The 13,351-nt window shown below is 41.2% G+C and overlaps 6 protein-coding genes across 6 annotated transcripts in view; 3 read left to right on the plus strand and 3 right to left on the minus strand.

Moving 5' to 3' along the window:
• VTP21DRAFT_2976 (uncharacterized protein) overlaps positions 1 to 476 on the plus strand; it is a gene marked incomplete at both ends in the record, with an annotated part of 3,038 nt that extends 2,562 nt beyond the window's left edge. Inside the window, one exon of the mRNA XM_069393227.1 lies at positions 15 to 476. Within this exon, the coding sequence (XP_069249586.1) occupies positions 15 to 476 (462 nt within the window). The remainder of the gene's footprint in view (positions 1 to 14) is intronic.
• Positions 477 to 1,926: 1,450 nt separating this feature from the next.
• Positions 1,927 to 3,829, minus strand: VTP21DRAFT_2977 (uncharacterized protein; the record flags this gene model as incomplete). The annotated part of the gene is made up of 7 exons (XM_069393228.1): positions 1,927 to 2,091; positions 2,164 to 2,181; positions 2,246 to 2,625; positions 2,691 to 2,787; positions 2,882 to 3,373; positions 3,449 to 3,664; positions 3,722 to 3,829. The coding sequence occupies 7 exons, from the start codon at positions 3,827 to 3,829 to the stop codon at positions 1,927 to 1,929; spliced, it is 1,476 nt and encodes a 491-aa protein (XP_069249587.1).
• A 1,080-nt stretch (positions 3,830 to 4,909) lies between these two features.
• Positions 4,910 to 5,851, minus strand: VTP21DRAFT_2978 (uncharacterized protein; the record flags this gene model as incomplete). Its single annotated transcript, XM_069393229.1, has 1 exon — positions 4,910 to 5,851. The coding sequence occupies one exon, from the start codon at positions 5,849 to 5,851 to the stop codon at positions 4,910 to 4,912; it is 942 nt and encodes a 313-aa protein (XP_069249588.1).
• A 1,428-nt stretch (positions 5,852 to 7,279) lies between these two features.
• Positions 7,280 to 7,711, plus strand: VTP21DRAFT_2979 (uncharacterized protein; the record flags this gene model as incomplete). Its single annotated transcript, XM_069393230.1, has 1 exon — positions 7,280 to 7,711. The coding sequence occupies one exon, from the start codon at positions 7,280 to 7,282 to the stop codon at positions 7,709 to 7,711; it is 432 nt and encodes a 143-aa protein (XP_069249589.1).
• Positions 7,712 to 8,318: 607 nt separating this feature from the next.
• Positions 8,319 to 9,413, minus strand: VTP21DRAFT_2980 (uncharacterized protein; the record flags this gene model as incomplete). The annotated part of the gene is made up of 1 exon (XM_069393232.1): positions 8,319 to 9,413. The coding sequence occupies one exon, from the start codon at positions 9,411 to 9,413 to the stop codon at positions 8,319 to 8,321; it is 1,095 nt and encodes a 364-aa protein (XP_069249590.1).
• Positions 9,414 to 10,076: 663 nt separating this feature from the next.
• Positions 10,077 to 13,132, plus strand: VTP21DRAFT_2981 (uncharacterized protein; the record flags this gene model as incomplete). The annotated part of the gene is made up of 12 exons (XM_069393233.1): positions 10,077 to 10,185; positions 10,249 to 10,345; positions 10,408 to 10,522; positions 10,588 to 10,727; positions 10,787 to 10,848; positions 10,916 to 11,025; positions 11,090 to 11,192; positions 11,268 to 11,413; positions 11,476 to 11,563; positions 11,638 to 11,991; positions 12,065 to 12,810; positions 12,875 to 13,132. The coding sequence occupies 12 exons, from the start codon at positions 10,077 to 10,079 to the stop codon at positions 13,130 to 13,132; spliced, it is 2,328 nt and encodes a 775-aa protein (XP_069249591.1).
• Positions 13,133 to 13,351: the final 219 nt, after the last annotated feature.

The following is a 13,351-nucleotide window of genomic DNA, read 5'->3' on the forward strand; positions in this document are numbered from 1 at the left end:
ACAAGTGTGGACAGACGCCATTGCACAATGCTGCGATGTTTGGATGTATGGAGGTAGTGAAGCATTTGGTGGAAAATTATAGTGCAAATGTGAATGCTACAGAAAAGTTTGGACAGACACCATTGCACAAAGCTGCGAGATTTGGATGTATGGAGGTTGTGAAGCATTTGGTGGAAAATTATTGTGCAAATGTGAATGCTACAGACATGGATGGACAGACACCATTGCACGAAGCTGCGAGGCTTGGACATATGGAGGTAGTGGAGCAGTTGGTGGGAAATTATAGTGCAGATGTGAATGCTACAGACAAGTGTGGACAGACACCATTGCACTCTGCAGCATCACATAGACACACGAAGGTAGTGAAGCAGTTGGTGGAAAAGTATGATACTGATGTGTGCGCTACGAACGGGAGTGGATGGACCACTTTGCGTTGTGCTTCAGAAGGAGGACATATAGAAATAATGAAAGAGTGATAAATAATGTGAAAATTATGTGCGATCTAAGGTAAGAATTGAAATGACGCTATTTCATTGTGCTATAGGCAAAGATAGTGTTGAAGCTTTAGAGCTGCTTGGGAGGATAGGAATTTTAGACGTTAATGCAAAGGACTGGGATGGATGGGTACCGCAACATTACACAGTGAAGGATGGTTATATCGAGTTTATTATAAAGCTCGTGGATAACTATGATACTGAAGAATTATAAGACAATTAGCGGATCGACACCGTTGCACCTTGCTGCGACAAAGGGGAAATTCCGGATTATGAAGCATTTAACGAAAGAGTATAATGCGGGTGTGGATGTTGTAAAAGAGTTTGGATATACACCAATACACTGTGTCGCTAAAAATGGACATTGGGATGTCGTAAAAGCAGTTGATAGAATATTATAATGTGGATATCAATACCAGAGACAAAGAAGGTTGGACTTGTCACGTGCAATGGACACCTGGACATCCTGAAATGGCTGGCAGAGGAACGCTATTGAAATACGAAAACCAATGATAAAAATTGGTCCACTTCATTGCAGTTGGCCACGTGGAAAGGCAATTATTGGAAATTTATGATGCAGATATACAGATTAAGGACAGTTATGGATGGAAAGCACAGAATTGGGCGTCTTTGAAAGGGTGAACTGCGGTTCATAGGCAACTAGAAACATACCAAGAGACAAGACCATCAGAAAAGGATGTAATCAAGTTCGAATATTCAACTGCAAATTGAAGCGATCCTATATTTTCACCTATTATTATTTTTGTAAATATTTGTTATCTTCACAAATTCTCATTGGTATTATTTGGCATATGGGAAGCATTATTAGGTTATCTACCCTATATGTTTCTATAATTTAATAGAAAAGTTGAAATTGTGATAGTTATTGTGTATATATGCAGATTGAACCTTTATATCATCCAACACTCTGGTAAATGCAAGAGTTCTTCTGATATATTGAACCTATTTTTTAGCTCTAACATCAGACATTGGTTTACTCTTTAACTGAGAGCAGACATTAAATAAATCCTGTCCTCTAGAAAATAGTAATCTAAGATCCTCTTCCGGTAAGTTTGATTTCAAGAAAGTTACCCTCTTAATCTTCAAAGAATTTTGAATTTTAAAACATAATTATCATCTTCTTAATAATAAGAGCGTATATTGATAAGCTCCAGTTCAATTAGTGGAGCATAGTGGGTATGTTAATTCTTGATACATTCTCTGTAAAGAATATAGCTTACATTTAACAAGTTTAGAAAAAATAGATATCGTTCTTTTAGCATCTAGTAATCACTGCCTAATCAGCAGTCCACAAAATAATAGGATTGCTAAAAAATACAGTCGATAAATAATTATAGATAACCTAGAGGGAAGGGATGATGGATTGTAACCCTCATAACAACTATTTTCTCCTATTAAAGAGTCAGTAACTTCACTTTTTCATAGATATGAGTATCTCTCCTGCTGGTTTTGGTGAATTCTTATCGGGACGAAATGGAGTTGACGTATCCGCAAGGCGGAACTCATATCGCCTCAATAAAACAATGCATAGGTTCTTAATCGCATTTATGGCGAACCTCCTACCCGGACACGTATGCTAAATGAAAAAAAAAAAAGTATGCCAATTATTTTTCTCATTGAGACGATTCTTAAATATCCACAATCTAACCGGTCCCATGCCAAAAAGCTACTCAAGCAAAACATGCTTTCATGAGCCAAATTTCAGGAACTATTGTAATAACAGGACTTACGATATAATCCTCGCTCGGCTTCGTGGATGTTTTTGAGGTTCCTACCCACCGCCATGGATTAAAATCTTTGTCCATGTTTTTTTCCTCTGCAGAATAGTGCGCAGACATCATGTTCATATGTATATGTGTTCCTTTTGGGATATCAAACCCATTGTTTAGCTTAATATTTGTTAGAGCTTTATGGGGAATCCAAAGAAAAGGGTGCTGCTTCCTCAGCGTCTCTCGCACAAATGAATCAAGCTTGACCATTTGATTCAACGTGGTTTCCGTGAGCTCGCCATTGAATTCATTTTGCTCCGCAAGGAGTTCAGGGCCAAGTTTATCATAGAATCTGGCTAGCGTATAGAACACGTAATTGGCATTGAGGACTATGGGGCTCGCTTGAAAATAAAAAAAATCGAAATTAGACAGAGGTTATTGTCGAATAAATAGATATCCAGGTTACTGGAAGGATAAACGGTTGCATGAATCCTTTTTACGACATTATCGATATAGAAATTATCGGCAGGCAAGGTTTCAATCAATTCTTGCAAAAAATCGCTCTATAAATATGGAGGGGAGAACGAATGTATATAGAAGAGAAATTTAAACCAAATCAACTCCGTTCCAAACCAAAAACCACAATGCTTTACTTACCGGACGCTCCCAGTTAGGATTTTCCTTGGCTTCCTGCACTCGTCGTTCTATTTCTGGCTTTATTAATCGACGCAGCTCACGCAAATGCTTCCCCGGCAATTCCAGATACCAATACATTAAGCGCTCTAGTACTTTAAATTGCCTCAAGAGAGGTCTCTGATTATTCCGTAGTTCTGAATAGTATCTCCCATATTGTGCAATCATGCTGTTAAATAATAATATTAGCTCCGAATTTTGGCTTAATTCTTCTCCTACAATTGCCGAAGCATTCGAAGTGATTATAATATTGCGAATAGTATTGTAGCCGTCAATGACCTTTTCTCCTGTGAAAGAAGTGCCAATAAACTGATCGCAAGCTTTTTCAATTCTATGTGAAACGCGCAATGTCATGGTTTCAAGTTTGGAGTTAATATGTTTTCTGATAAAAGTCCCAAAGTGGCTGGGATCTTGGGTATTTCCAGGAAAACGAATTAATTCTCGCAACATTGAATACTAAGAATTCAAATCCAACTTGCTTAGTTTGTTCCATTTAATTTCGTGATGACCCGATCACTCGAATATACTTACGTCTCTCAACGCCTGTACAAAGCTAGCATTCTTACTCAGCATAATAGACGGGGCAATGGATTTATCGACCACTACGATTTCACGATCATTAAACTTCATTCGAAATACAGGGCCATAGACAGCGGTGCACTGTTCAAGGAATTCTTGCGGGGCTGTGTCGAAATCCTTTATCTTGCTAGGAAGGGAATCCAATGAGACCGCTGGCGGGAGATTATACTAAATCAAGCAACTCAGTAATTTTTCTCAACTAAGAAAGCTAAAATGTATTGGTACTTTGCGAGTCCAGAAAACACAATTAATTACATAGCCCAACCCGAAGATAACGAAAGCGCTCAGAAGCGCGGGAAGGATGTCGATACTCTGTAGAATCGGCCCACTCATTTGATAATGTAAGCCAATCTCTTTCGCGCATGAAAGCAACCCTCGAACTTAAAGCTAGCGAGCCATACCACTTGAATTTAAATATCTCAACGGAATCTCCGGAAATCGAATTCCCAGAGGTCACGATTCATGCACTTAATAGGAAAGATGAAAATTACACGTTAAGCGGGAGATTCGGGAGCTGTGAGAATTCTGATTAAGCCCAGGAGTAGGATTAGTTTGAAAGTACGGTTGACGTGCCATTCATCCTTTTCTCACACATAATAATATTTATTATTGAGTGCTTCGCAATATCTAAACTAAATGCTTGGAAGAGCCACAGGTATAGGAAGATGTTCTCAATTACACAAAATGCCATAATCTACAAATCTGGTTAGTGCCGCTTCTGTCGATGATCTAATAAAATGATTCGGCTAATTATGTTAATGGGTTGTTATTTTGTGTAGTGAAATATGACAAGGCTTCTGAGAACGCTGTAACCAAATGATCTTACTAAGTGCGCGATCCAAACACTCACAATCGAAAAGATAGAACATATTCGAGTTTTTTATATAAATATCTATAATATTGGCTAGCACAGTTAAACAATGGGTCAGAAAGTATATCCCCCCATTTTGAATATCCCAGTAAGTTGTCCTACTGTACTTTGAAGCTGTTGTTTAGCTTATTGTGATATATCTATGCATCTCTCTATCGAAACATACTATCGTATTTTGAACCTTTATCCCTTTGAAATAAATGTAATGTTAAATTTGTTAGATCAAAAGTCAATTTCTACCCAATGACGCCTTTACTTGTCTGCTCTTCAAGGTTGTAATACCCTCTAATATACAATGAGGGCTAACTGCATTATATGTAGCATTAATTTATTAAGATGACAAAATATTGCCTGTATGCTCCTTGCCTATTCTCGTCCATGCACATCATATATTATTAATTCATACAAATTCCATAGCCCCTTGACAAGATAGAGTTCTCTTGGGATATTTTAGATCTTGCGAGCACATGCAATTAGAAATTTTACTGTAATACATATAACAAAATAAAAATATATTCCAATGTTCGAATATAGGGCCTGGTTTATCTGTTTACGAAGTGCCTATCCAAAAATCTATAGGATGGTTCCACGAGTGCTTCGTATTCCGGATCCCCAGGCATTAATGTCAAGTAGAAGAGGTGATCTTTGCCTTCCGCTAGCAATAATTCATACGAAACACCAGCGTTTTTAAATGCCTCCGAGAGCTCTTTCGCCTCCGAACTGGGAACCGTTGAATCATCGCTCCCATGAAGAATGTAGGTTGGCGGATAGATAGAGGAGATGTTTTCTAATGCTGTCCAAGAAGCTAGATCCTCTCGCTTGGAGTCGTCCTTAGGATCGAAGCCAAGTATACTCTCTACCCATATGCCTTTCTGCCGCAAATATTCGTACAGTCTAAACCTGGGGTGAGTCAACAGATTTTCTGCGGTGAACGAGCACCCAGATAGCGGACGTTTCGAATAAAGTTCTCTCCCAACACTGTCCGAAATCGGCTCTGAAAAAGTCATTTGAGGTTCTCGGAAAAATGGGCTTGCTAAATTGCCACTGCCAGAGTAGTCGATTATTGCTTTTGGTTTTGGAGAAAACTTATATCCCGAAAGCAAAGCGAGAGTTGCACCCGCTGATGCTCCGAAAACCGCCACATTATCGAGATCCAGAGGGCCAACCGTTTCAGATGCCTTTTGGTGCAACCACTTCCAGGCGTCCTCGCAATCTGTCCATAATTCATCAATATTGACCTCAGGTACAAGCCGGTAATCCACGGACATAAGAACCCAATTCCGTTTGATAATCTCTCCAATCTTGACCCCATCGATGGTTTCTCGACTCCCAAATACAAAGCCACCTCCATGCATAAAGAATACTACTGGTCGACCATTTTCGGGGACCGGGAAAGCGCCGGGAAGGTATATGTCGATGTTGAGGGGTAGGTCATCTACAATTTTATAGACGACTGTGTGCTTGGTGAATTCTGGAGTAGACATCAAATAAAAAAGAAATGAAAAAGGAATGTAATCCTAAAGAATTCTTAAGTGTAAAATATACCAAAAAAACGGTATAAATTTGGAGATGGTATATATAGGGTTAGGAGAACAAGAAGCAATTAAGCTTCTTGTTCTCGCTTCTAGCCGAAAATCGGGGGGAATATCGCGTCAAATCGACCATATTTATTTGGTTTATTTTTAAAGCCTCTTCCCACTAAATTTAGCTATTGGCCCAGTCACAACATCTAACAACATCGCCGAGAGTCGGATAGAATCTAGTTCAATATTGTATTGATGAGGAATCTAAAAAAGGTTAGTCCATCCTATTCAACAGACTCTTTTTCTGGCATTCCTTTTCTCGAATGCGGGCTCTTTTATTATAAAGTGGGGAAAGAAATCTATCTAAAGAATTAATAATTATTTCACTGTTATTAATTTTTCACAGTAAATTCAATTTTCATTTCCTCCTCTCCATTCACGAATCAGCCTTTATGAATTTCTATATACGCTATTATTAGACGCCAATGAGTTCTCTTAGTAGAGTTTAAAGATCGGGTAGCTCGTTCTTTGGCTTCCAAAAAATTCCTAAGTGCCAGAAGTGAATTATTGGTCTGAAGATATTAATTGGGTCTCTATTGGACAAGGTTAGACATTTGAACACTTTCGAACTCCGGATATGGACCCTATTTCATTAGTTTGGCAACTTACAGTGCGTGGTGAGTGATCCAAAAAGCAATAGGAAGACTCAGGTGATTTACTCCGAAGCAGCGGGCAATGGTGTGGTGTAGAAGTGATAATTTTACCGTCTGCTGTTGAGTTTATACGAAATACCAACTTATCTAAACTTCTTCACGAGTTCTTGCGATATTGAAGTGGATATTGCTGCTTTTCAGACCAAAACTTCAGCTAAAAGTAGGCATAGAGGTAATTTTGCAAGGTAATCGCCAAGAATAGGCGAACTGGGCACCATTGTTGAAATCGATATAGCGATGAGTGTCTAACAAATTAAAATCTAGGTCACAAGAGTATTTGTCCTGGAATTATGTCGTGATATATTCTAGCCTTATGAGAAATGTTCTGTGCTGATTATATTTTCAAGGATGAATCAATCAACATAATCAAATTGTCAAATTGAAGAATACAATTTGTATAAAAATAAAATTAAAACTTAGGCCACTTGCCACAAGAAGCACGATGAGAAAATGTTGCAGTAAGACTGCAATCTCACTTAGCTGCGCGCCAATATGGCTTAAATAAAGGAAACCGAAACGCTGGAGTATTGGGGATATTAGCCTCAATTTGCGGTCACGCTATGTGAAAAAAATCTCTTATCTAACCGTTCTTTGCTCAGTTATTTATTACTCTCTCTCCTCGTTTATAAACAACAATTTCATCACTACTAGCGTTTTTTATTTTTTTTTTAAAAAAATGAAACGAATTTCAAACAAGACTCGTGCCAGCGTTATTCAGCTCGCAAAGGAGGGAAAATCTACTCGTCAAATTGGTAAAGCTCTGAGCATTCATTATTCTACGTCCGCCAAAATTATAAGGGAGGAAGCAGAGCGACGCCCTGAGCTCAAAAGACTGAGACAAAATAGTGGTCGCCCTCGCATTCTGGATGAGCGGGATGAGAGAAAAATAGCTATATTGATGAGGTCTGGTCAGTGCCAAAGCGCGACCGCTGTGAAAAGATACTTCAAAGAGGAATATAACAGAGAAGTGAGCCTCAGTGTCGTGAAGAGAGCGATGCAACGAGAAGAAGAACGTGCTGAGGCACAAGCAAAGAAGCCTCGGAAACCTGTTCGCCGCACAAAAACCTCATTCCGCCCGAGGAAGCCCTCTGAGATTAGAGGCGAGTAGTGGATTCTGATGGGAAATACTTGACGTTAATGAATACAAGCAGAAGGCGATACTATTACGAGAGCTATAAAGGGCCACTCCGTAGTAGATATAATCAACCTGGACTGAATAGGGGGTTAATGGTTTGATGGATTTTTTAGCTGCTCATGGCGTTGGACATATATTATGTATTGATGGAGGACTTACAGCTGCCATCTACTGCACCGTATTCACTGAAGACTGCAAAGGATATTGGGGAAATGTGGGTCCATTAAGTCGAAAGTATAATATTTCAGTAAGACGAGGGAACCCAAATCCACTGCCAATGGAATGGCAGCAGCATATCTCAATATATGCTCTTTTTCGGCCCTGCGGTCATGACAATTTTCTTAAATATATGGGTACCATATATCCCCAATAGTAATGTAGATGTTGTAGTTTTCTACAATATACTCCCGCCATTCTCCTGCAGCAACGTATTGAAGTATTAATATTGTATGAAACAAAGAGAAATTTGTATCGAAGATATTGTTATTGCAAACCGCAAATTAGTAAGTTGGTCAATATATATTCAATTGTATATACCAGATATAACAGCAAAACAATTAAAATAAGAATAAGCTCTAAATTAAAAAATAAACAGCAATAAAATAAAACCAAGAAACACGTTGAGACCGCTGGCCGTCACTTGCGGGTTCGAAGAGCTATGGGACTGTAGTAATTTCCCTGCTATTGTAGCGGAGGGAAGTACGGTTTTCCCCATGACGGTAACTACTTCGGTGTATGGGCTATGGGGGTGGGACCCGCTGGTTGGTTCGCTTTCTTCACCATCTCCGCTTTCTTGCTCATTTGTCGGAAGAGGAGCCTCGTATTTATAATGGATGATGGTCGTCACATGAATAGGTATATCGAGGAAAACGCGTGGTCGTTCCGGGAATGGAGCAATAGACGGCCGAATAGGAGCCCCAGTGGAAGCAATTTCGGGTTCCGGGGAATCGGCTTCTTCGACTTCAGGGTGAAGTAAAGGGGTCGAGTCAGCGCGAAGGTTATTTAGCGTGTACGTTGGAACTGCGGGTGTCTGAGTAGGTCCAGAATTCGGCTGTTTGATGGCAATGGGATAATAAGGTGGAACCCGCGTAGTAACAGGATAATTCGCGAGTGTGATTAAAATGGGCTTAAGGCTGGGGGTGCGGACCGGCGAGGGGAACGAATAGAGAGTGGGAGAGTCTATGGGGGTATTGGAAGCAATTTCGAGAGTCGAGGCAGAACTTGCGATCGTCTCTATATCCTGCTCCGGGGGAACGGAGAAGCGCGTTTCTTTGGCTTCCAGAACATTGATTGATGCTGTTGGTTGTTCCTGGAGGTCATCCATGCTATTGGTTTCGGTAGCTTTACTCTGGAGGGTAGTCGTGGCTAGAGGGTAAGTCATTTTGCTTGCGGTCTCCATCTCAGGTTGTCGTATGCTGTCCGGCTCTACGGATATGGGATGCTTGATGAAAAGGGCTAATGGAGCCGGAGTAGCAGCAACCACTATGTCATTAGAACGCGCCTCAACCATGGCCGTTTCCTCCACCGGTGGGTGATCCATGTGTTTCGCGGGAGCTTGCGTGGACTCTAGCTGAATAAGAGGGGGGACAAGGGCAAGATCATGGGTCACTGACCCCGCGTGCACCGAAACGAGAAAAAAGGTCCCCAAAACAATAGCACGGTAGGACACTGTCATTCAACTTGGTGTTTACTTTAGCGTCTAAGTAAAAAAATATTGAGAAAGAAAAAAGTGTATAAAAGAACAAGGGGCGCATGGATGCGATATGCTTCCATTTTAAACTAACTTCTATAGTGGAACTAATTAAGTCTCGATTGAAATTCGGTGGCAAATTTAGGATCGCAACCGATTGTATAACGATATCTTCAGCGTATAACTGCTACAGGACACATTGAGATTCTTATACGGTTCTTGAACTAACTGAATTCCGTCCATTGCTGGATGTAAAAACCACATTTGTTTATAAACTCTACTTGACCCATGATGAGGGCTGCCCAACAATTCTCTGACATTCGATATTTGAGAATCTAAGGATTCTCTTAGATTCTCAATTTTCATTTTATATTCATGTGCGAAGACACTGAAGGGTCCATGCTTGCATTCAAGATGCTATAGCGTGAAAATGATTGGATTTCTCATGAAGATGGACAATGGAATGGGCTCAAGTAAAAGCGCTATTATATTCTACAAAGCTTTCGGAAATTGGTTTCTCTATTGAATTTGGCGGACTATTGATAAAGCAGTCCGTTTATTTTATTGAAAATCGCGTTTGATTCCCTCTAGAGTACACTTTATAACGCCTTTCATTCTCCCCCCCCCCTTTTTTTTTCTTTTAGAACCATGCAATACACCTATGACGAACATGGCACAACCTTCAACTACTTTCTCTTAACTATCCTCTCCATTGTCTTATTCCCATCGACCATCTCTCTTCTTGTCAAAAAGAAAGGTTTAAAATCTCAACGCGTGAATAAAGTGCCGCTGCATGGCCTCTGACTGTTCGTTTATTTAGATAATCTAAAGGAAGCAAATTGTGTGTGTGAACCGTGCCGGAACAAACGCACTCTCCAGGCCCGTCTAAAGAAAAAGTCTCTGCCAATCAACGCAAAGTAAAAACAAAAACATGGACTCTTTACACATCGATTCAATAACGCGTTGTATTTCCATGTAGATTATTACTCTTGACTCTTGGCTGGATATTTTTTGCGTTTATAGCATATCGCACCTCCCTCACTAAGATTGAAAACAAGCAATGGAACCCTTATGAAATTCTTGGTGTGTCGGAGGTAGGACTAATTATGACCACCCCAAAAATTGAAAAAAGATCATATTGACGAGAATATTGCATTAGAGCACAAATCCAGCCGCTATCAAGAAAGCATACCGAAAGCTTAGCTTACGCTTTCATCCCGACAAGATTCAGGCATCGAGTGAGAAAGAAAAATTAGCAGCCGAAGCCAAGTTTGTCGATATAACCAAAGCATATAAAGCGTAAGTTTTCGAAGAACAGAAAAGAGGTTCTGTTTGGTTGACCGGTTAAGTTATTTCAGGCTAACGGATGAAGAGGCAAGGAAGAATTTCGAAGAATTTGGACATCCTGATGGGAGACAGGGTATGGTTCGCTTATGATCCTTCCCCGCACATGTGGTTGAACATTAATCTATTTTTGGTTCATATAGCATTTACGGTTGGCATCGCACTACCAAGCTGGATTGTGAGGGCTAACAATCAACCCATCGTCATCGGAGTCTATGGGCTCGTCTTTGGTTTGATCCTTCCAATCTTTGTGGTAACTTTATTAACTGAGATAAGAATCTTTGACTTCCTTTATAATCAACTCTATCCATCTGCAGGGCCGTTGGTGGTATGGGTCGCTTAGCTATGGAAAGAACAAGATCCTAAACACGACGATGGGACTATATTTTCAGGAGATCAAGAGAAGTACGAATCTTAAGTGTAAGTCACATTATAATATTGGCCCATTTGTCTCGTGCTAAACCAGACTCTACTGGCTTGGCCTTTTTGAATTAGCTCTCTTGGATGTTCTCTCGGCATCTATAGAATTCAAGGAGCTAATAGAGCCAAGGCCGTCCGATAACCATCATATACCTGTGTTGATGCGCGAGATTAAAGATGAAGTGGAGTTCCGGGGCGAGAAATTTGAAAAGAGCAAGCGGGTAAGCATTTCTTCCAAGAGGTATTTGTGAGCTTAGTTAATATTCCATTCAACATCTTTTAGTATACCGCACCTTATTGCCAAAAGGCTATCACACTTATCTATGCGCACCTTTTACGAATAGAAATATCCAACGTTGAGTTGGCACGAGGTAATTATTTTCTAAAAGTTGTACTAGTAGAAAACGAAAAAACAGTATTAATGACGGGCTCAAAATAAACAAAGACCAAGTGACGATCGTTGAGAAATCCTTGCACCAATTGCTTGGTATGCTACAAGCTGCGGCAGCCCAGGGCTGGTTTACCACGACTGCGCAGTGCATTGAGCTTTCCCAATTGGTAGTGCAAGCCATGCATCCCGCCGACTCGCCTCTGTTGCAGCTACCCCACCTGACGCCCGACATGTTGCGCCCTACGAAACATCGAAAACGGCCTCCGCGGACCATTAGTCAGTTAGCGACGATGAACGAGGCTGAAAGATCAGGGTTGCTTTTGGATTTGAGCAATACTGAGCGCGAGGAGGTGACGTGGGTGATGCAACAGATGTGGGCCATTGAAGTTTCTAAGGCCACTTTTAAGGGTAATTGGACTCCTATACTCTTTTCAACTGTGCTCTCTAACCCATTCTGGCCTCACTTTTAATCGTCCTTTAGTTGCCGGCGAGACCGTGATCACTCCCAATTCGATGGTGACCCTTATCCTCAGATTGAACACCGTTAATCCCTATGACCATCATGCCGTTCCTCCTAAACCGAGCCCCGATTCTAAATCTTCTCCTCAAAAACCCTCTTCCCGCTCTACCAAGGAAACTTCCCCTCCATCACCCAAGACTACACCCAAATTGTCGGACTCTACTCCAGCCACAGAAGATGCGACCGTTCCGGAAAGTGATGCAACTACGCCTCCTGCAAGCCAGGGCGATCAAGAGGTTAATGTTCCAGAAGTGAAGTCCGAGGACCCGCTGAGAAAGGAAACGCCACATGGAGAAGAAAAAGATGCATTAATAGAAACTCAAATCCGCAAAGAAGAAGCAAAGAAGGTTGAGCAAGAAAAAGTGGACGCAGCAAAAGAAGAGGAAGCGGAAGAGGATGCCGTCGATACGGTGGACCTTTTGCTTGCGGGGAAGAAGAGCGAAGAGATGGATCCGCCCTCGGAGCCGGTGGAGGCAGTTCATGCTCCATATTTCCCTGGTGTGAAAAAGCCATACTGGTGGGTTCTGCTTGGTGATGCAAAGAACGACCAGCTGGTTGCTCCGCCGATGAAATTCACGGATATTGGGCCTACTCCGCGCACAGTGCGCTTGCAATTCCAGGCACCTCCGCGGGCGGGCACTTTTGCACTCACATTGCTCGTGAAGAGTGACTGCGTGGTGGGTGCCGACGTGAAAAAAGAGCTCAAGGTACGAGTGTGATGTCTTAGAAAATTCCATTTTGATATCATCTCATTCTTTGCGGTTGCATTAGCTCCAAGTCGAGAACCCATCCGCTCTACCACAGGACGCCGAGGTTGAGGATGACATTTCAGAGCCGGAGGAGGATTCCATTGCTGGTCAGATGAAGCTGATTCGGGAACAAGGGTTCTTGACAGCTGCATTGGGAGGATCTACAGCTACACCACACAAAGAGAAGGAGGGTGAGGGCGAGGACTCTGAAGACGAACACGAAGAAGGCGACGCTATTGTCCCGGATATTGGGGAGGGGAGTGAGAGTGATGAAGACTGAAAATCCCTTTTACTTATATTTGCTCTGGATCTTTTTTTGTTGATTCACTAATTTCCTTGACGAAGCCCACCTCTCGATCTCTTTTCCCTATCTATCTCAATATATAGTCGACCTTTTATTACAGTTGAGTGAGATATATTGCCAGGATTATTTAAAAAACAATGCTCGGAAGTAATATGAAAAAAAAAACTAAGTACAAAAGTAATAAGCAAGAGGACT

The sequence above is a fragment of the Calcarisporiella thermophila genome (genome assembly GCF_041956535.1).
Source record: "Calcarisporiella thermophila strain CBS 279.70 unplaced genomic scaffold VTP21scaffold_16, whole genome shotgun sequence".
Classification (NCBI taxonomy): Eukaryota; Fungi; Calcarisporiellomycota; class Calcarisporiellomycetes; order Calcarisporiellales; family Calcarisporiellaceae; genus Calcarisporiella; species Calcarisporiella thermophila.